General features: G+C 39.7%; 1 protein-coding gene across 5 annotated transcripts in view; it reads left to right on the forward strand.

The window, feature by feature from the left end:
- The first annotated feature begins 998 nt into the window (after positions 1-998).
- tasp1 (taspase, threonine aspartase, 1) overlaps positions 999-22,319 on the forward strand; it is a 158,997-nt gene continuing 137,676 nt past the window's right edge. For 4 of the 5 annotated variants that reach the window (XR_005630844.1, XR_005630845.1, XR_005630846.1 and 1 more), the window contains exons 1-3: positions 999-1,210; positions 11,284-11,504; positions 21,232-21,299. Coding sequence is in view for 2 of the 5 variants with exons in the window: in XM_039738087.1 (XP_039594021.1) it covers positions 11,363-11,504; positions 21,232-21,299 (210 nt within the window). In the remaining 3 variants the exon portion in view is untranslated. The remainder of the gene's footprint in view (positions 1,211-11,283; positions 11,505-21,231; positions 21,300-22,319) is intronic. The other variant, XM_039738088.1, reaches the window with a different exon arrangement.

Genomic DNA, 22,319 nt, shown 5'->3' on the forward strand with positions numbered 1-22,319 from the left:
AAATATTACTACTATTTATGGTATTTCTTTAATCTAGTTAATTTTAAAAATCCGCTTTACAGTTTGACAACCATTTCACATTGATTCTTGAGTTAAACAAGTGTAATTTTTTTCTAATACAGTCAGATTTATAAATAAAGTTGCACAGAACTTTTCGTAACCCTTTTAAAATACTTTCGACCGTCTAAAGACAGAGAGGTTTATACAAAGCGAGGAATGCCCTCTGCTTTTGATAACAGAAGATGACCTTCCAAAGATAAATCGATGATTAACCATAAATCAAATATTTTAATTTTTTTTCTAAAATTGGCATAAAAACGGGACTGAATAGATTTTCATAGTCATGAAATGCTACCCAAGTCATCATTCCATCGAGTTTTAGAAATGTCCTGTGCACGTTGTAAAATTTTATATTAAATCGAAAAGTAGGTGGCGGAGGCGCTTCGATTTTCTCGGGAGCATTGTTTAAAATGTACAGATTGGGGGTGTTTCCTCCTTGGACTCTCGTGGACGTTATAAAAATGTACTTTAAATGTAATATATCCTCTTGGCATTTTGTGTGCAATTATTAAATGAACAGGCCATTAAAAACAGGACATCTTTGTCAATTTACATTTATTTGGCTGACGCCTTTATCCAAAGCAGCTTAGAACATTTGAGATATAACGGGTTACATGTCTTTTCTTTTTCCAGTTGGAGTGCCGACGGGTGAAGTGACTTGCTCAGTGTCACACAGTGTCAGTGGCACAACCTCAGGGTTAGAGATCCAAATCCTTAAACATCGTGCCACCCTGCAGTGCATTCTAATTCTAAACGAGACATCCGGTTATCCTACACAAAATTCATTTGAAATCCTCCTTCTTCATCATTTCCAACTTCTGTGTGGTGTCGGCGTGCTTGATCCATTCATTGGACAACCAGACACTTCAAATAACGTGCGCGTGCACGGCCGCAATGACGTAATTTATACGCGCCGCCTTTTATTGCCCGCCGGCGCCATAAACGATGAACCCGGAAGTGATGGGAATAATGTAGCGGGTTTCGGAGTGACAAGCGGGTTTAGTAATACGACTGGTGATTTGAAATTTCCACTGACACTACAGGGCATAGTAATGATAGAAAGAAGTCCAGTAACCAAGTGTGGTTTTCGACTGAGTTTTTTAAAAGCAAAGGGATTGTTCGTCGCACATGACGTTTGCACTTCGAGTGAGTAAGTCTATCTGTCTGTCCGTCTCGATATTTGAACTCGCTCGCTACAAGCCAGGCGGTGATTTTCGTGAAGCTGTAGATACAGTGCATTTAAAATAGAAGTGCATGAAGATGTCTAAATATTGACAAATTAAGTCGTCCCAAGTAAAACAAAGGTTGTTAAATCTACGGTGTGTATTTGTTACCAAAGGATTAACAGTGATGCCCATACCTAATATATACAGACGTTAACCAAAAATGACCGAAACATAACTCCTCTCATATATAACACTTAATGCTTACCTTACCTTTACCCGTTGCAGACACTGCTAGGTACTCGCTTAGTGGACTGCCCTTGTAACCTGATTTCTGTTAGTAGTATTTGCAGTTCTGTAGTGTTTTTATTTTATAATTGTTATTTAAATTAATGATTGAATTAGTAAAAAAAATCAATTTTGTGAGCTGCCCCGATTTCACATTTTATTGCCGCTATCTTTTCCGCGTGCCTGTAGTTAGACAGTTGTGGATGGCCACCAAGTGGCTTTCAGAAAAGGTTTAGCACGCTGCATATTGTAAAAACTTTAAAAAATGTACAGGACACCATTGTCACATCTGCAGAGTACAGTGAAGCTCTTGTGGTGTACTTCGTTGTTAGATTTCAGAGGATGGAACATTTGTTGTATGCACAAAGTTTTAGTGGTTTAAGAGAGTGACACCCAAAAAAGACTACATTATGTTCTGTTAATTTGTAAATACATTAATTTTTACATTTGTTTCTGTTAAGAACAATATATGAGTTATAAAGCTGTTAATGTTTGAGCACATTAATTTCTGTAAAGATCACTATATGAGTGCCAGTGCAGAGACTGTATGCAGACTTTATGGAATGAATAGTAGAAGGTGCTGCTTTACAAGTCTAGGGAACTTGGTTTGGAAGTTGGCTCGTCCCTGTTTGTGTGCAGTTTGCATATTCTGCCCATGTCTGTTAGTACACCCCAATCCAAAGTTTTTTTTTTTTTTCTATCATATACTATAGATATCCACGCTTTGGTAAATTGTTTAGATGTGGGTGAGTATTTGAGTATGCCTTCTGATGGATTTGTACGTCATCAAGGGCTGGTTCTTGCCTTGTGGTCAGTGTTGTTGTGGTGGTTGGCTCAAGCCTCTGTGGTCAGTGCTGTTTCGGTAAGTGTCCGTGACGCATACTTTGGATTAGAAGAAGATGTAAGTTGTTATATGTGGCAAGTAGAAGTTGAAGGGGAGATAATTGTCGAGGGTTTTATTCCAATGTCAAAAGAGAACTTTTGTAACAAGTAAAGAAAACATTAAATACATCTAGATACTGTTCTCTAACGCCACATTATGTCAACTGATATTTTTGTTTCTAGAAGATTTTTCGGACATTTTATTATAATGAACAAATGACTGAGAACTACACCTTGTTCAGCTAACACACAACTCCTTGTTCGTTTTCTTCTTTTGGCTGCTCCCGTTAGGGGTTGCCACAGGAGGTCATTTTTCCATGTCTTCCTGTCTGCATCTTGCTCTGTTACACTCATCACCTGCATGTTCTCTCTCCCCACATCCATAAACCTTCTCTTAGGTCTTCCTCTTTTCCTCTTCCCTGGCAGCTGTATCCTTAACATCCTTCTCCCAATATACTCAGCTTCTCTCCTCTGCACATGTCCAAACCAACGCAATCTCGCCTCTCTGACTTTGTCTCCCAACCGTCCAACTTGAGCTGACCCTCTAATGTCCTCATTTCTAATCCTGTCCATCCTTGTCACACCCAATGCAAATCTTAGCATCTTTAACTCTGCCACCTCCAGCTCTGTCTCCTGCTTTCTGGTCAGTGCCACCGTCTCCAACCCATATAACATACCTGGTCTCACTACCGTCCTGTAGACCTTCCCTTTCACTCTTACTGATACCCGTCTGTCACCAATCACTCCTGACACTCTTCTCCACCCATTCCACCCTGCCTGCACTCTCTTTCACTTCTCTTCCACAATCCCCAGTACTCTGTATTGTTGATCCCAAGTATTTAAAGTCATCCACCTTCACCAACTCTACTCCTTGCCGCTGACTTCCCTCTAATTTACACACATGTATTCTGTCTTGTTCCTACTGACCTTCATTCCTCTCCTCCCTAGAGCATATCTCCACCTCTCCAAGGTCTCCTCAACCTGCTCCATACTATCGTTACAGATCACAATGTCATCAGCAAACATCACAATCCACGGGGACTCCTGTCTAATCTCGTCTGTCAACCTGTCCATCACCATTGCAAATAAGAAAAGGCTCAGAGCCGATCATTGATATAATCCCACCTCCATGTTGAATGCATCCATCACTCCTTCCGCAGACCTCACCACAGTCACACTTCCCTCGTACATATCCTGTACAACTCTTACGTACTTCTCTGCCACTCCCGACTTCCTCATACAATACCACAGCTCCTCTCGAGGCATCCTGTCATATGCTTTCTCCAGGTCCACAAAGACGCAATGCAACTCCTTCTGGCCTTCTCAAAACTTCTCCATGAACACCCTCAGAGCAAACATTGCATCTGTGGTGCTCTTTCTTGGCATGAAACCATTACTGCTGCTCACTAATCATCACCTCCTTCTTAACCGAGCTTCCACTACTCTTTCCCATAACTTCATGCTGTGGCTCATCAATTTTATTCCCCTGTAGTTACTACAGTCCTGCACATCCCCTTATTCTTAAATATCGGCACCAGTACACTTCTTCTCCACTCCTCAGGCATCCTCTCACTTTCCAAGATTCCATTAAGCAATCTGGTTAAAAACTCCACTGCCATCTCTCCTAAACACATCTATTGGCGCTTTTCCACTGCATAGTACGGCACGACACGGTTCAGTTCAGCTCACTTTTGGGGGGTTTTCCACTGGGAACAGTACCTGGTCCTTTTTTTAGTGCCACCTCAGCCGAGGTTCCAAGCGCGTCGAACCGTTACCAAAACGTGACGTGTAAACTCTGCTGGTCATTGATTGGCCGGAGAAAATCGTCATTACTGCGTCACTGAACTTGCGACACGAGACACAACAGACCCGCTAGATTTTTAGCACAGCCAGCGAAGGTTCGGACGCACCATTTTGTTTTAACCAAAAATGGCTGTTTCGTGGTTTATTGAGGAAGTACAGACGTTCCTCTCGTTGGTAGCCGAGGAGCGGATCCAGCGAGAGCTGGATGGGGCGACACGGAATGAAAAAGTTTTTCAGGAGGTCGGCGCAACTATAACGACACATGAATAATCCCGCCCACTCTAAAGCGGTACTAAACTGCAGTCGAAACGCGAACTGAGCCGAACCAAGGTGAGCTGTACTGAACCGTGCTGTGCCGTACTATGTAGTGGAAAAGCGCCATATGCTTCCACAGGTATATCATCTGGACCAACAGCCTTTCCATTTTTGATCCTCTTCATAGCTGTCCTTACTTCCTCCTTGCTAATCCGTTGTGCTTCCGGACTCACTATCTCCACATCATCTAACCTTCCCTCTCTCTTGTTCTCTTCATTCATCAGCCTCTCAAAGTACTCTTTCCATCTGCTCAACACACCAAGGTATAAAATTTAAAGGCTGTCATTCTCAAATTACTGTCTTTGTGATGCAGGTTATTTCTGTATGCTCTCGGGACACGCAGAAGTTCACATTTTTACTTATTCTTTAAGGGTGCAATTCCACGTATAAAGCCATCATTATAACACATCAGAGATGCAGGGGACTGCATAAGATACAAGGCTAGAGCCAACTGTGAATGAGGAACCACCGCAGAAACTATTTAAACATGCTAACTCATAGTAGATCCGTTGAGACAACATTCTGAAAGCAGGTTAATTCATTTCAGGATTGTGGGGACAGGATCTTGTCCTCTTAAGTGCTGAGATACCATCATTTCTGCTAGGGGTTTATAAATATTCAGACTTTCTGCCGTGGCGCTCCAAATTGTGGTCAGGTTCATCCTGGTTGCTTCATTTCACCTTGAGATGTGACTAGAACTTGATTGGGTTTCCACCTGTGGTAAATTTAATTGATTGGGCATCGTTTAGAAAGGCACACGTGTACCTGTGTATATAAGGTGTCACAAATGACACTATATGTCAGAACAAAAACTAAGTCCTGAAGTCCAAGGAGCTCTCTGCAGACCTCCACGATCAAATTGTGGTGAGGCATACATCTCAAACCAGCTTAAATCAGTTCAGGATTGTGAGGGCCAGATCTTGTTCTAGCAGCATTTTTAGATCGGAAACAGCTGTGGATAGGGTCCCCATTCACAGTGATGCAGACAAAGCTGGTTTTCAAATGCCAGTTAACCAATATGGCAGCTAGAACGCTATATACAGTTGTATGTTACTTTGAATGTTTTGTATGATATGTATCATTTTTCTGTATTTTTTGTATTGTATTTTTGTCATGTGTTCTGAGGAGATAAGCAAGTAGAAATTTGATTGCACTAAGTACACCGGACAGTAAACCAGACTTGCTGTGAAATGATGGGGCTAAGTACGCCACCGTCTTTGGCCAATTTACAATCACTAATGTACTGTACACACATCTGTGCCATGTGGGATTAGGTAAGAAGATGTCTGAAGAAGGGGCCTGAGTTGCCTCAAAAGCTTGCATATTATAATCTTTTTAGTTAGCCAATAAAAGGTGTCATTTTGCTTGACTTCTCACCACATTATGGTTTAGTCAGTGTAGTTTAATGGGCAATAATGGCATGTATTAGTTTAAAATTATATCTACATCACAGTAAAGTGTGCAGATTCCACTGTATGTCATTTTAATTATTTGTAAACAATAGACCTATTAAACTACAACTGTTCAAACTGAGATAGATTTGTGTTGATAATGTGTTTAGCTTTTAAATTGAAGTATTTTCTGTATAAAAGATGTAGGAAACTACACAACAGTTTTCAGAAAAGTATTTTACTCATCAAGATTTGATTCATTTTTGCTACAATAATTCATGAAAAAATGTACAGGGATGGTTGCAGAAATATACATTACATTATCTCTTTTTGAGCTTCTGCTTAAATGTAGTTTAACATATCCTTTAAAAATGTAATTAGCTTATAGTTAAATACAAATTGATTTAGTTTGGCCATATGCTTGAGCATGGCATACAGTGCATCCGGAAAGTATTCACAGCGCATTACTTTTTCCACATTTTGTTATGTTACAGCCTTATTCCAAAATGAATTAAATTCATTTTTTTCCTCAGAATTCTACACACAACACCCCATAATGACAATGTGAAAAAAGTTTACTTGAGGTTTTTGCAAAATTATTAAAAATAAAAAAACTGAGAAATCACATGTACATAAGTATTCACAGCCTTTGCTCAATACTTTGTCGATGCACCTTTGGCAGCAATTACAGCCTCAAGTCTTTTTGAATATGATGCCACAAGCTTGGCACACCTATCCTTGGCCAGTGTCGCCCATTCCTCTTTGCAGCACCTCTCAAGCTCCATCAGGTTGGATGGGAAGTGTCGGTGTACAGCCATTTTAAGATCTCTCCAGAGATGTTCAATCGGATTCAAGTCTGGGCTCTGGCTGGACCACCCAAGGACATTCACAGAGTTGTCCTGAAGCCACTCCTTTGATATCTTGGCTGTGTGCTTAGGGTCGTTGTCCTGCTGAAAGATGAACTGTCGCCCCAGTCTGAGGTCAAGAGCGCTCTGGAGCAGGTTTTCATCCAGGATGTCTCTGTACATTGATGCAGTCATCTTTCCCTTTATCCTGACTAGTCTCCCAGTTCCTGCCGCTGAAAAACATCCCCACAGCATGATGCTGCCACCACCATGCTTCACTGTAGGGATGGTATTGGCCTGGTGATGAGCGATGCCTGGTTTCCTCCAAACGTGACGCCTGGCATTCACACCAAAGAGTTCAATCTTTGTCTCATTAAACCAGAGAATTTTGTTGCTCATGGTCGGAGAGTCCTTCAGGTGCCTTTTGGCAAACTCCAGATGGGCTGGCATGTGCCTTTTAATAAGGAGTGGCTTCTGTCTGGCCACTCTACCATACAGGCCTGATTGGTGGATTGCTGCAGAGATGGTTGTCTTTCTGGAAGGTTCTCCTCTCTCCACAGAGGACCTCTGGAGCTCTGACAGAGTGACCATCGGGTTCTTGGTCACCTCCCTGACTAATGCCCTTCTCCCCCGATCGCTCAGTTTAGATGGCCGGCCAGCTCTAGGAAGAGTCCTGGTGGTTTCAAACTTCTTCCACTTAACGGATGATGGAGGCCACTGTGCTCAATGGGACATTCAAAGTAGCAGAAAGTTTTCTGTAACCTTCCCCAGATTTGTGCCTCGAGACAATCCTGTCTCGGAGGTCTACAGACAATTCCTTTGACTTCATGCTTGGTTTGTGCTCTGACATGAACTGTCAACTGTGGGACCTTCTATAGACAGGTGTGTGCCTTTCCAAATCATGTCCAATCAACTGAATTTACCACAGGGGGACTCCAATTAAGCTGCAGAAACATCTCAAGGATGATCAGGAGAAACAGGATGCACCTGAGCTCAATTTTGAGCTTCATGGCAAAGGCTGTGAATACTTATGTACATGTGATTTCTCAGTTTTTTTTATTTTTAATAAATTTGCAAAAGTCTCAAGTAAACTTTTTTCACGTTGTCATTATAGGGTGTTGTGTGTAGAATTCTGAGGGAAAAAATGAATTTAATCCATTTTGGAATAAGGTTGTAACATAACAAAATGTGGAAAAAGTGATGCGCTGTGAATACTTTCCGGATGCACTGTATGTTGAAATCTTATCTATTCAGAGTTGGTTTCTTCCTTCTGCCTGATTTTGAAACTGCAGCTCCTACCCACCCTCACCGCCTTTAGAAAAGGGTGAATGCAGTAAAGATTTCTGTTCATTCTGTACACCTCAGACTATACATATAACAGCAGGTCATGTCACTGGCAGAAATTCTGAAGATGGTTCTGCACTTATGAGATGTATTAATAACTGGATGAGACAGAGGAGAGGAATCATGGAGAGAACTTCATGCTTGGTGCAAAAAGAATTGTCTGCAACTTAACATCAGCAAAACCAAGGAACAAGTTCTTGACTTACACCTCACCAAAGAGATTCCAGGCCCACTCACTATTCAAGGGGTAGATGTAGATGTAGAGGTGGTCCATTCTTACCTTTTTCAAAAGGTTGCACTACCTGAAGCATTTGCATTTAATGAGCATAGTTTCTGGTATTTTTTTTTTATCAATGTAAAGATTTATTTCCGTAAAGAATTGAAATTTATTTAAATTGTTTTTTTATTGAGTCACATAATATGCTGTATTAGGTTTCGAGAATGGTATCAAATTTCAGTACTTTTCTAAGCATTGTATCAAACTTGGAAATTTTGGTATTGAGACATCTATATGTTGCAAACCTCTGAAGCAGTGGTTCTCAGTCTTGGTCCTCGGGACCCACTGTGACTGCAGATTTCTGTTTCAGCCAACTTCTGTTTTAAATTGGACTGCTAGCCTAATGGCATGCTCTGTTATTACCCAGTTTCTGTGTTTTGGAGTCAGTGTAAAAATGACTAAATTAAGTCTGGTAAATTTTTATTAAAATGTACTAAGCAGTTATATGGGAAATGTATTTTTTACTTTTTAGCAATATTTTCATACTGATTTTCATTGTTCTTTTCTAGGTTTTCTGGTTATTTAAGTCATTATTTACTAACTAGCTGTGTAAGCCCATGCTGTAAAAAGTAGGGTCCTAGAAACTGTTGAAATCATCAGAAAAAAATTGAAATGTTGAGATTTCAGGTAATTGAAAGGAACTACTCTGGGCATCTCTGTCCTAGGAGGATTTGTTTTGCCGATGTGCTTGCATCGCTTGTGTATTAGTGGCGGAAGGAAAAGGGATACCGTTTTGCAGATGTTACCAGTTAAGCAATGTTGTCTTTCTTCTGAGGTTTCGTTTTGCTGATGTGCTGGCCCCGATCGTGTTATTAGCGGCTAAGGGAGTTTTCTGTTTCCTCGGAGGCGGAGCCCTTACCGCAACTCCACCTTTCACTTCCCTGCCAGACAGAAACGCAATCTTCCATGCGTAGATATTTATATATAAGATTAGTGGGTCTGACTCTAAAGTAGGTGCAGCCTTTCATTATTCAGTGTTGTTTTCCTATGTGTCTGCTCTGCTTCTTTTTATTTGTCATTATTAGGTGTGAACTTGAACCCGGACACAGGCAGACAGACATCGTTGGTTCCACCACACACTTGTTTATTTACAATATTTACAATTAAAGTCACGTGCACAAACCCCAGTGCCTCTTGCACCAATTCCCCCAACTGTCCCGGCCTCACAAGTCCAATGCCTTTCTCCTGGCCGCCTCCCGTCCTCTCGGTGGGCTCCAGCTGCTTCCCGGCAATCAGTCCTAGCCACACCCCAGTGTGGCGGAAGTGCCGGCTGCGCACCTGGAAGCCGTCCGGGTGTCCCCGGTCGTCTCCCCCCCCAGCACTTTCTGGTGTGGCGGAAGTGCTGGGCTCCAGTGTTCCTCTGGCACCTGGGCGCCACCTGGCGGTGGCCACGGGTCCCTACAGGGCTGGGCTTCCAAACCCTGTACCCGAGGCCCCCAACATAACCAGGACGGATGCCCCCTCGCGGTCTGGAGGAGGCACAAGCCCTCCTCTGGTCCTCCTAGGCGTGGCCGGGGACCACATAGGATACAATGAAAGAAGCAAACTCCACAGAAAAAGGTCAAAATAATAAAAACATGAGTTAAGGATTTAAATATATTGGGACAAAAAACTTCTAAATATTTGATAAATGTAAAAGTCATACTGTTGTGCTTTTCTGAATGTAGAATAAGAGAAGTGAAAAAAGACCAGCTATTTAAATGAGATCAATTATTAACATGCATTGTGAATCTGGTTGGAACAAAATCCTGCAGTCATAGAGGGTCCCTAGGACTGAGTTTGAGAGCCCCTGCTTTTAAGTCAAAACAACACAAAGGATGTAGAAATACTGTAAGCTAAAAATGGAACCTTTATTACCAAAATTCTGTTCATGGGTAGTGGTGAATAAACAGAAAAGGCAAAACAAGCAATATGCTGCCATCTGGGCTTAAATTAACAAGTCTTTCATCTTGCCTTTGAGATGGCTTTAAATCCAATCATAGGATCATCTATGGAGTTGGGAGTGGCGTTTGACTTGTTCCAAGGACATGAGTTTGAACTTCTTTTAATGGCTCCAGTTTTCCCCTGCACCTCTGAACCTTCCAGTTCTACTAAGGGGAAAGGTACACAGGATTGTTCCCATGTACCTTCTAGTTTCCTGGAGGTATTGTGACCAATGTTCCATCATTGGTCTCCCTCTCCACCTCTGGCCCCAGCTTTGTTAAGGTTCAGGTATCCCTAACAACTGCTTGAATGCCTGCTCTATAATATGCCAGAGAGCACTGAATTCTTTTTTCCAGGTTGGCTGTCCCTCGTATACTGGTGCCCACTGCATGTTGCATTTATAAGCTGCTGAGTGTGCATGCACATACACACCAATGACATGCTGCCTCATAGTGGCTTCAGTATCTTCACACTGGCATACTTAAGACCTCTTATGCTGTTGCCAGTGTGTTTCACTCTGTCTGTCCTGAAAGTTGTCTTAGTGACTGATTCCTACCTTATGTCACTCAGTGAGCTTTCTTCATGCTGCCTCTTGCCTGCTGTGCAAAACCTTGCAATATTATCATGCTTTACAAGTTATAAACAGTTTACAGTAGTTGATATTTAAGCATAGAATGAAATATTTATGTTTTAAAATATGTTGACAGTTTAACTAAGAACAGTAGCTACACTGCATAATATCACTTATTGTGTCACTGCCTTTAAACCTGACTTAAATGTTTATGCGAAACAGCAGAGACATTGTGATGTTTTAGATAACAATTGCACCCTAGATTTCTCATTGTCTTTATTTGTTAAATATATAGCATAATCATAGAAATCTGAGATCTGAAGGCTTAATGTTTGGACTTTTGTTATATCTTTGCTAAGAAATTCTAAACCTGTTTTTATAATGCTTCAAAAGTGTCTCTCTTTTACTTTGTGTTTCACAGGGTAAAGCAGTTTTGTATTAAAGAGAGTATATAGTACCCTCTATTGAACATGTCATGATGCTGAGATTCTCTTCTGGTCATGGAGAAAAGTACTGATGCACCTGATGTGCAGGAGTTTCCAACCATCCGTTGTGTTGCTGCTAATGCTCATTCCAAAGAAACAAGAAATAGTGATGAAGCCAAAAATGGGAAGGCCATGGGTTTTGTGTTGGTGCACGCAGGTATGTTTACTACTTTAAAGTATACATAAAATCCACCTCTGACTTTGAGTGGGCATATGGAGCATAAAGTGGATATCAAAAAGCTACACACCCTAATTGGTTTAACTTTTGCTTGTGTAATATTTGAAATTAAGCCAAATCATTTCATGCTTTTTTTCTTTTCAGTAAGATCACAGAAACCAACAATATTTAATTGAAAAACTTATGGATACTAGGGTGGGGCTAAAGCCTTTTCTGATAGCATTGGGTGCAAGGTACATAGGGGACATGGTCCATTTCAGGTTCTGATCACACAGAAACCCATGCTCGGAGTCAACAGTTAATCGAAAATACATCTTTAACATGGGGAGAAACTTGTGAATTCCATACAACAGTTTGGAGTGTGATTCTAACCCAGGGCAATGGATCCATGGGTCAGCTGTACAAACAATTGCTGTAACATTCCAGGCAGAATGATTAAAACTAAAAAAAACTTTCAATGTCTTTGGTTGCAGTGTGCATAGTCTTTGCCACGTGGATAAGGGAATGTGTGTGTAGATTCAACCAATCATATTTTAAATTATGTATAGTCATTATACAGTTTCCATTTGCTTCCAGTTAACATCAGTTGGACTGATTGTGGTCAACTCTAAATAAAGTCACCTGTTTCTGTGGGATTTTCTGAATGTTTTTTGTTTGCGTAGTACAGAGAAAGCTATCAGTTTTAACATGGAAAGGCTTTTGAGGACACCTCTCCTCAAAGCAGAAATCTCTTCAAATACACAGCTAACCTCTGTTGCTGCTTTAGTTTGCCTTTTCTTACACTTACCAACCTTTGGGGATATACAGGTCATAGTTGCAATGCAGCTGAACCCAGGGTTATGGTTTCCTACCTTTGATTAGTGTAGCTTCTTCAAATTTCACGTAGATACTAGTCATTGAAGCCTGCTTTCTTGGGAGTGTTCTCCTGCACCCCAAATGATCTAGCTGAGAGTAACATACAGGCAGGGAGGCTGGCTTAATTAGTTTATACATATACTTTATTAAAACGGCTTGTGCTATAAACAAAAACAAGCAGAGTATGACTCGGATTGTTCTGTAATTCTGTAAGTAAATGAAGATCAGCAGATGGTGTCCAGACAGCATTTCTCTTGTAGTTTCTTGAAAGATTTTGCAGTAACTCAAAGAGTTCTTGGTTTTCCTACCTCCTCCTTTTCCCTTTTTACCAGCACATTTATCTCACAGTTATGCTATGGTATGGACCTTTTATCCAGGGCTCCTAAAATAAAAGTCCTGTTTTGTGAATCATCTCTGACATCAGAAGTAGGAGTTAAAAGCACATCATCATTGCATAGCTTAGAAGTATGTTTATGAAGTGATACATGTATTCTGGTAGCAGTTTTACAATAAATGCTACATTAAAATCAATTCTTACCTCTTATTAGCAAAAACCTGTACAACTAAGTAACATCTCCCAGCAGCAGACTACCTAAAACTTGACCAGGTAACTGTTAAAAAAACATAAAATAATTAACAGACCAGGGTTCTACAGTAGCCAGGTAATATGAGAAGCATAGAATAGCGTAGAAAAGGAATGAGGTATATTTGTATTGGTACACTTTTTTTTTTTTTTAACGTTACAAGAATAGTTCTTCTTTTACACCATTATCAAGTTCACAAAACATTAAGAGTTTTAAGAGCAGGATATGCAGCAGTTTGATAGGCATTGTATAGAGTATTGTTAAACATGGTGATATTCTTACCAGTAAGTGGAGAAAATACTGAATCATCTGGACAGCTATCCAAAATTTATGCATGGGACAGGAAATCTCATTGTTGTAGGTACTAGATTCTCAATGACATGCTTAAAGACTGAAGAAATTTATGGTGATCAGTAGCCATTGCTTACATATTATAGTAGTTTCATTTTACAAACAATAGTATATTTCACAAATGTTAGCTATGGAATAGGATGGCAAGGCAGAGGCCATTTCATACAAAAAGGAAAATCCAAGCCTATAAAAAAATTAGAAGATGAATTTAATCTCTAAAAACTGGGAAAATATGTTATGGATAGATGAGACCCAGGTCAAACTTTCAAAATATACGTTTTCTGGAATGTCAAAACATTCTATTGGTTGTATCTGAGCACTGCTGAACTATAACCTAAATTGATAACGCACCTGATTAGTCTCATATGAATTTATAATAGCTTTGTCTCCATATTGAGTAATGAGGACTTTCTGGAAAATGTTACAAAGTAAAACATATGCAATAGATCACAAATGTAGTGGAATAAAAGAAGAACAGGCAGACTATAATAAAATACACAACCTTTAAACACTAAAATATTATTTTACCGGAGACCCACTTACTAAGCAAGGATCAGTTCCTGCTGCAAAAAGACTGGACTGGCCAAATGTTCCATTCCAGGTTTAAAAAGAAAACTAGAGGTGTGGGAATTCTCATACATAGAACAGTCTCATTTGTGGTATCAGATGTAGTATCTGATCCTGAAGGGAGATATGTGATTGTCATGGGCAATTTATTTAACTGTACAGTGATTTTGATAAATGTTTATGCACCCATTGTCAATGATTGAGAATTAATGCGAAATGTATTTGCATCCATTCCCAATGTAAACACTCATAAAATTATAATGGTTGGGGACTTTAATTGTGTTTTAAATCCACTCTTAGATAGGACTTCTGTCACAAGGGGGATGACATCGAACACTGCTAAGACAATTACACAGTTTTTAACTGAGCACAACAGTCCGACCCCTGGAGATTTCTAAACCCAAACTCAAGAACATATTCCTTCTACTCACCAGTGCATCATTGCTACTCAATAATTGATTGTTTCATTATAGATAATAATTTGCCTACAATTAAATCTTGCAAGTACAATGCTATTGTTATTTCTGACCGTGCCCCTCTTGTCTTGAAGCTAAAATTATTATGCCCCACACACTCATCTCGCAGATGGCATCTTAACCCTCTTCTATTAGCAGACGAAAACTGTACGGTATTTATATCCAAACAAATCAGTTTCTTCCTAAAGACAAATACATCCTCAGAGGTCTCTCCAGGAATACTCTGGGAAACTCTAAAGGCCTTCTTAAGAGGATAGATTATTTCATATCTTTCCCACAGAAATAAATTAGAAGCCAATAAGGTATCAGAGCTAACCAGCAAAATTACTAGAATAGATGAAGAACATGCCAGGCATCCAAGTGACGCTCTTCATAGGAAAAGGCAGGCTCTACAGTCACAGCTCAGCCTCTTAACAACCAAAGAAACTGAACAACTAATTTTTAAATCAAGATATCATTACTCTGAACACGGAAAGCTAAAAACTCTTGGCTCAACAAATCCACAAGCAAGAAGTTCGCAATGCAATCCCAGCAATTACCAACATGAACAGAGATAAAATCATTGACTATAAAAATTATAATGCACACATTCAGAGACTGCTGTAAATCCTTATATTCTACTGAGTTTAAAGAAGACCACACACAATCTAATGCATATCTCAATACATTACAGATACCACAAACAGATACTTATAGTGCAGAGGAACTGAATAAACCTTTGGTGCTGTCAGAATTACTAGATGCTATAAAGTCACTTCAAAGTGGGAAAGCAGCAGGCCCTGATGGCTACCCTGTAGAATTTTATAAGAAATTCTCCACTCAGCTAGCTCCCCTCTTATTAGCAACATTTACAGAAGCTAGAGACAATCAAATTCTACCTCAAACTTTTCGCCAAGCATTAATCACCGTCTTTCCTAAACAAAATAAGGACTTATTACAATGTGCATCATACTAACCAATTTCACTTCTGATTAAGATGCTCTCAAAAGTCCTAGCTAGAAGGATGGAGAAAGTGCTGCCTTCAGTAATATCACAAGATCAAACTGAATGTATTAAAGGCCGACACTTAGCTTCCAATCTTTGATGCCTGTTTAATGTAATATATTCACCAGCAAAGTCAAACACCCCAGAGATATTATTATCGTTGGATGCAGAAAAAGCATTCAACATGATTGAATGGAACTACCTTTTCACTACATTAGAGAAATTTGGGTTTGGCCCGAACATTTGTGCATGGATCAAACTACTGTATACCAATCCAGAAGCTTCAGTTTGTATTAACAACATTTGTTCAGACTACTTTAAACTAGAACATGGTACCAGACAAGGATGCCCCTTGTCACCACTGCTATTTGCAATCGCCATTGAACCACTGGCAGTTCACTTTCAAAATGCTTATCAGATAAAGGGGATTATCAGAGAAGGACTTGAACAGAAAATTTCTCTATATGCAGATGATATGGTACTGTATATATCAGACCCACAAAATACTGTGCCTGCAGTCCTAACAGCACTTACAGAATTTCAAAAGATCTCTGGTCTCAGAATTAATTTGAATAAAAGTGTGCTCTTTCCAGTGAATTCTCAAGCATACAATATCAGATTGGACACCTTCCCTTTTATCATTGCAGATCAGTTTAAATACCTAGGGGTAAATATCACAAGTAAACATAAAGCTCTTTATCAACAAAATGTCGCTGTCTGTATGGAAAAAATTAAGCAAGATTTGCATAGATAGTCAACCTTTCATCTCATTCTAGCTGGAAGAATTAACGTTGATAAGATGAATATCCTTCCTAAGCTTTTTATTTCAAAACATTCTAATATATACAATATATATCCACATTCCAATATATCAACATCAGTAAATCATTTTTTAAGCAATTATATTCAACCATCACCTCATTTATTTGGAACTCAAAACATCCATGTATCCAAAGAGCGGCCCTACAAAGACCTAAGGCAGAAGGTGGCATGGCTCTACCTAACTTTTTTTTATTACTGGGCAGCAAACATACAAGCTACAAAAATCTGGACACAAATAGATGAACATACACAGGCTTGGTCAGCAATAGAAATAAATTCCTGCAGTAGTTCTTTATGTTCCCTGCTTTGTGCCCCAATAAATGCAAGTTATTACCAATATACTAATTACCCAATTGTGCTTCACTCACTCAGAATATGGAACCAATGTTAGAAAGAATTTTAAGTTGGAGAGTCTTTTATCTGTGGCACCTCTGCATGAGAACCACCTTTTTCAACCCTCGCAAACATATGCAGTTTTTAATATTTGGAAAACATTTGGGATTAAATTGCTTAGAGATCTTTATATAGACAACATCTTTGCATCTTATGAACAATTGCATTCCAAATTTAACTTTCCAGCAACACATCTTTCACTATCTTCAAATTTGAATCTTTGTTAAACAGAACCTGGCTGATTTCCCTCATCTCGCACCTTCCTCTATGCTGGAAAACATATTGCTCAGTTTTGAGGACTCGGCAAGCAAGCAAAGACAGCATTTCTACAATATATAAAATTATTTTACAGTCCCTTCCTTTCAAAGATCCAAGAGGACAATGGGGAAAAAGATCTCACTCAACATATCAGAAAAAGAGTGGACGGTAGCAATGCAGAGAATTCACTCGAGCTCCATATGCACAAAGTATACAATTATTAAACTCAAAATTATATATTGAGCATATCTGTCTCACGTAAAACTGTCCAAAATGTTTCCAGGGCAAGATCCAACCTGCGAACGCTGCAATCAAGTCCCAGCCTCACTGTGTCACATGTTTTGGGCCTGCACGAAATTAACGTCATTCTGGACAAAACATTTTAAGTGCCTTTCAGACAGCCTTGGTGTCACAATCCCTCCTAACCCATTAACAGCTGTGTTTGGTGTTTTTTCAGATGGGCTTAAAGTGGAGGAGGACAAGCAAACTGTGAATGCCTTCACTACACTATTGGCACACAGACTTATTTTGCTAAACTGGAAGAATCCTAACTCTCCTCTTTTAAGTCAGTGGGTAACTGATGTTTTATACTATTTGGAATTGGAAAAAATCAAATTCTCAGTTAGAGGATCTGTGCAGAACTTTTTCAAAACCTGGCAGGATCTAATCAATAATATTTTAGAATAAGCTCTTAAAGCTTAGGAAATAGATTCTCTTCCCATTTCTTTTTTTTTCTTCTCCATTTATCTTTATCTGCCTATTAAACTCTTCAATTCATGTATATTTACAAGCTTTAAGTTTTACTCCGTTGGCCATGCTCTCTTTCTCTGGGGTGGGGGTTGATTTGTTTTCAATTCTATTTTTTGTAATAATTGATCTATCTGTATGGAATGATTACAATAAAATCAATAAAATTATTATACACAACCTATTGTAGCTGCAGTAGTGTTAAGATATTCTCTTACTCCAGGTTCATTACAGAGCCTCCTAGTAGATTATGTGATTCACTGATGTAAAGAAGAAAGACTCTCTTACTAGGTTATTGTCTGGTTTATATCTCTATTAGGCATGTCCTTCCTGTGAGTACTGAGCTATGCCTACCTGTTACCCTTTAAAAGCACTCGGTACACAAAAGCATTAGATACCTTAACCAAGTAAAATGAGTCAAGCAATTCCAGTAAAGTCAGTTCAACATTTCAGTTTATACAATAAAGTCCATGTAATTCTTCCTGTGGACCCATCTCCATCATCAGAATGAGACAATTCAGTTTTTGATTATGAAAGTTTTCAAAATCATATCAAGTGGTCAGTACATTTAGTTCATATTTCCAGTTATTTTTATTTATGTGTAGGCAAGAAAATCCTTATCTTGAGTTATTTCTTGAAGATACTAGTTCACCCAATGCACGGGGAGCCACCAGACCCTGCTCCCACGCCCACTGCTGCCAATCCAAGCTCCACCCAAAAGTGTGCCATCCTTCCACTGCGGCCAGTCACAGGCTTCACCCGGCGAGAGGATCCTCCTGAGCGTAACAATCATTCCTGCTCCTGGCTGCTCAGCAGGAGTGATCCTCGTGCCTTCTCTTGAGTGCTGGCCATGTGCTACAACTTGGGGCACCAGTTTTACCTATCCATCCTCATAATGCCCAATGCAAATCTTAACATCTTTAACTGTGCCACCTCCAGCTCTGTCTCCTGTTTTCAGGTCAGTGCCACAGCCTCCAGCCCATATAGCATAGCTGGTGTCACTACCGTCCCGTGGACCTTCCCTTTCACTCTTGCTGATACCCGTCTGTCACATATTACTCCTGACACTCTTTTCCACCCTGCCTGCACTCTCTTTTATCTCTCTTCCACAATCCCTGTTACTCTGAATTGTTGATCCCAATTATTTAAACTCATCCATCCTTACCAGCTCTACTCCCTCACATTTACACACATGTATTCTATCTTGTTCTATCTGACCTTCATTCCTCTCCTCTCTAGAGCAAACCTCCAATTCTCCAGGGACTCCTCAACCTGCTCCCTACTCTAGCTACAGATCACAATGTCATCAGCAAACATCATAGTCCACGGGGACTCCTGTCTAATCTCGTCTGCCAACCTATCCATCACCATTGCAAATAAGAAAGGGCTCAAAGCCGAACCCTGATGTAATCACAGCTTTACATTGAATGCATCCGTCATTCCTACCACAGACCTCACCACTGTCACACTTCCCTCGTACATATCCTGTACAACTCTTACATACTTCTCTGCCACTCCCGACTTCCTCATACAATACCACAACTTCCCTTGAAGCACTCTGTCATATGCTTTCTCCAGGTCCACAAAGACACAATGCAACTTCTGGGCTTCTCCATCAACACTCTCACAGGGAAAAACATTGCATCTGTGGTACTTTTTCCTGGCATGAAACCATACTGCTGTTCACTAATCATCGCTTCACTTCTTAACCTACCTTCACTGCTCTTTCCCATAACTTCATGCTGTGGCTCATCAATTGTATCCCCCTGTAGTAGTAACTACTATAGTAACAGCTCTGCACATCCCCCTTATTCTTAAACATCGGTACCAGTACACTTCTTCTCCACTCCTCAGGCATCCTCTCACTTTCCAAGATTCCTTTGAACAATCTGGTTAAAAACTCCACTAAACACCTCCATGCTTCCACAGATGAATCATTTGGACCAACGGCTTTTCCATTCTTCATTCTTTTCATAGCTGTCCTTACTTCCTTCTTGCTAATCCGTTGCACTTCCTGATCTACTATCTCCACATCATCCAACCTTCTCTCTCTCTCATTCTCTTCATTCATCAGCCTCTCAAAGTACTCTTTCCATCTGCTCAACACACCCTCCTCACTTGAGTACGTTTCCATCTTTATCCTTTTCACCCTAACTTGCTGCACATCTTTTCTAGCTTGGTCCCTCTGTCTAGCCAATTTGTACAGGTCCTTTTCTCCCTCCTTAGTGTCCAGCCTCTAATACAACTCATCATACACCTTTTCTTTAGCCTTTGCCACCTCTCTCTTCACCTTGTGCCTTATCTTCTTGTACTCTTGTCTACTCTCCTGTACTTCCCCATTCCACCACCAGATTTCCTTTTCCTCCTCCCTCTGTCCAGATGTCATGCCAAGCACCCTTCTTGCTGTCACTCTTACTATTTCTGCTGTAGTTGCTCAGCTGTCTGGTAACTCTTCACTGCCACCTAGTGCCTGTCTTACCTCCTCCCTAAACTCAACCTTGTAGTCTTCCTTTTTCAACTTCCACCCTTTGATCCTTCTCACAGCCCTCCCTCTCCTCCTCTTCTTCTTGATCCCCAATGACTCAACAATGGTTCAAACCATTCCTTCCACGCAGCATTGAAAAAAGCTGTTAATCAGTTCACCATTCTGAGTATCCAGTTCCTTTTGCATGTGCAACTTAATCATATCCACCTCTGTAGCGTTAAAACTTATTGAGCTTTTTAAACCACTGTAGTGATGTCATCTGCAGAAATGCACTTGACCCTAACCAATGTTTCTGGTGTTGCCTCTTCCTTCAACAACATTAGTGCATTATTTTGAGTTCTGAATTCCTGTCTCTAGAAGGTTCATATGCGCTGAATATTTTTTAACAAACAAAACTCAATGATTTTCTCTTCAAAGTTCAGAATTTTACTTAGGAAACCCATTAGTTTAGAGGGGTAATCTCCACTTTTTCAGCACTTAACTAGGCACTTGTGAATCTCTCCATATCAGCTTGGTGCCTCTCCTATGAGGAATCTTTCCAGAGTAAGAGAAGGACCATTTTTCATCAAGTAATTTTCTTCCTGACCAAACAAATATATATGTCATGACACTTTTGCTAAAATGGCCAGTTTCTGTGCTAAGTTCTAGTAAGATTAGATCTGTCCCACACACAAGTACTGGCCCACTTCAAGCACTGCTTTTGCCACTACATTTGTTCTCTGCAACTATGAGAAAGAAAAATTTAAAACATTTAAAAACAGCATGCAGGTTTACTTGCCAATGGTTATTTGAAATGTGGCACACACTTTAAATGATTGTACACATGTGGAAATGACACTCGTATGTCAAGTATTCACGCACTTTAACTGGCAAGCAACCTCGTCGCTGTAGAACTTCACTGATTGGACAACATAATGGAAAAATATAATGACATTACATCTGTGTATGAGGTCATGCAGCTGTTCTTTTTATCTACTGTGTACTTAAAATTAACAGTTTAGCTTTACTCTTCCATTTATAGTTTTATTTTGTCTGTGTTTTTAACAATCTAAATTATTTTTAGCATCATGCATAATAAGCCAATTAAAATGTAGGATCAAAGAAATGTGTTAACAAATCCTGTATTTACTTCTTTTTCAGAAAGCTGAAGAGTCACAACTTTTATTTCTTATCTTTTGATGTAGGTGCTGGCTATCACTCTGAGTCCAAAGCAAAAGAATATAAGCATGCTTGCAAGAGGGCATGTCAAAAGGTAATTGAAGCAAATTCATTTGTCTCTGTTTTGTAGGTTAGAAATAATTTAAAAATACCATTAAAAGAAATACTATTTGCTTGTTTTGTGACTGGGCTTTTAATTTCAATATCATTGCACAAGCTTCAGCAGATATAGAAAGTGGATAGGTGACTTAAGACAAACACTTCATCTAGTTTTGTTATATACTTCATTGTTGATATATCGGCTTACATTTATTTCTGCTCTCTCTTGTATTGCTCAATTGTAAAGAAGTGATAGAGAGAATAGTTATTGCTGCTCATAGTATTGTGCACTGTTCATATTAGAAAAAAATCACTATTTGTGCACTAGTATGATTTAAAGAGCAAAGAAAATGGCTATGTGCAATAAATGTGAAAAATATGACTCTCCGTAGAGTCTTTCAGTCGTGCTGCAAGCTGTTTCCAAACCAGGTGGTAATCTTTCCTGGCAGAATGCTTTTGTATCTGGAAGGGCAGCCTGCATTCACTGAATAGGGGATGCGACATCTCTTGTAACAACAGTGTTACATAGCTACTTTTTCAACCTGTTATGAGTGAGTGGGGGCACTGTTGTGAAATTTTCCTTGACAATAATCCCTGACTGACTGTAGCAAATACCAAATGAAATCAGCATCGTTTTCACTGTTTATGTGGGCCCTTTGTGGCATATAATCAAATCATAATCATAAATTCATCCTCCGTTATGAATCACTTCTTAAATTTCTCCCACTTCAAATTCTTTAGCCCACGATTCACCTTGGAACATTGCATACTCTGATGCTCCAGTCCCAAAGTCATCATTCTGGATCATGAATATTTTTTTAAGAAAAATGGATTCAACTGAACCATTATAATTTGCTCCACAGTGGTAACATTTTCTTGTGTTGTCTGTGTCAAAGGCCAGCCAGACCTTGGGAAATCTTTGATTGATGTTCTTCCACAGTGGAATTCTTAATCACACCTCTTGACTGTGGCATGTGTTGAGGACTGGACGTAGTACATTTTGGCTAGGAGAGAA

Source organism: Polypterus senegalus, chromosome 16 (assembly GCF_016835505.1).
Source record: "Polypterus senegalus isolate Bchr_013 chromosome 16, ASM1683550v1, whole genome shotgun sequence".
In the NCBI taxonomy this organism is placed as follows: Eukaryota; Metazoa; Chordata; class Cladistia; order Polypteriformes; family Polypteridae; genus Polypterus; species Polypterus senegalus.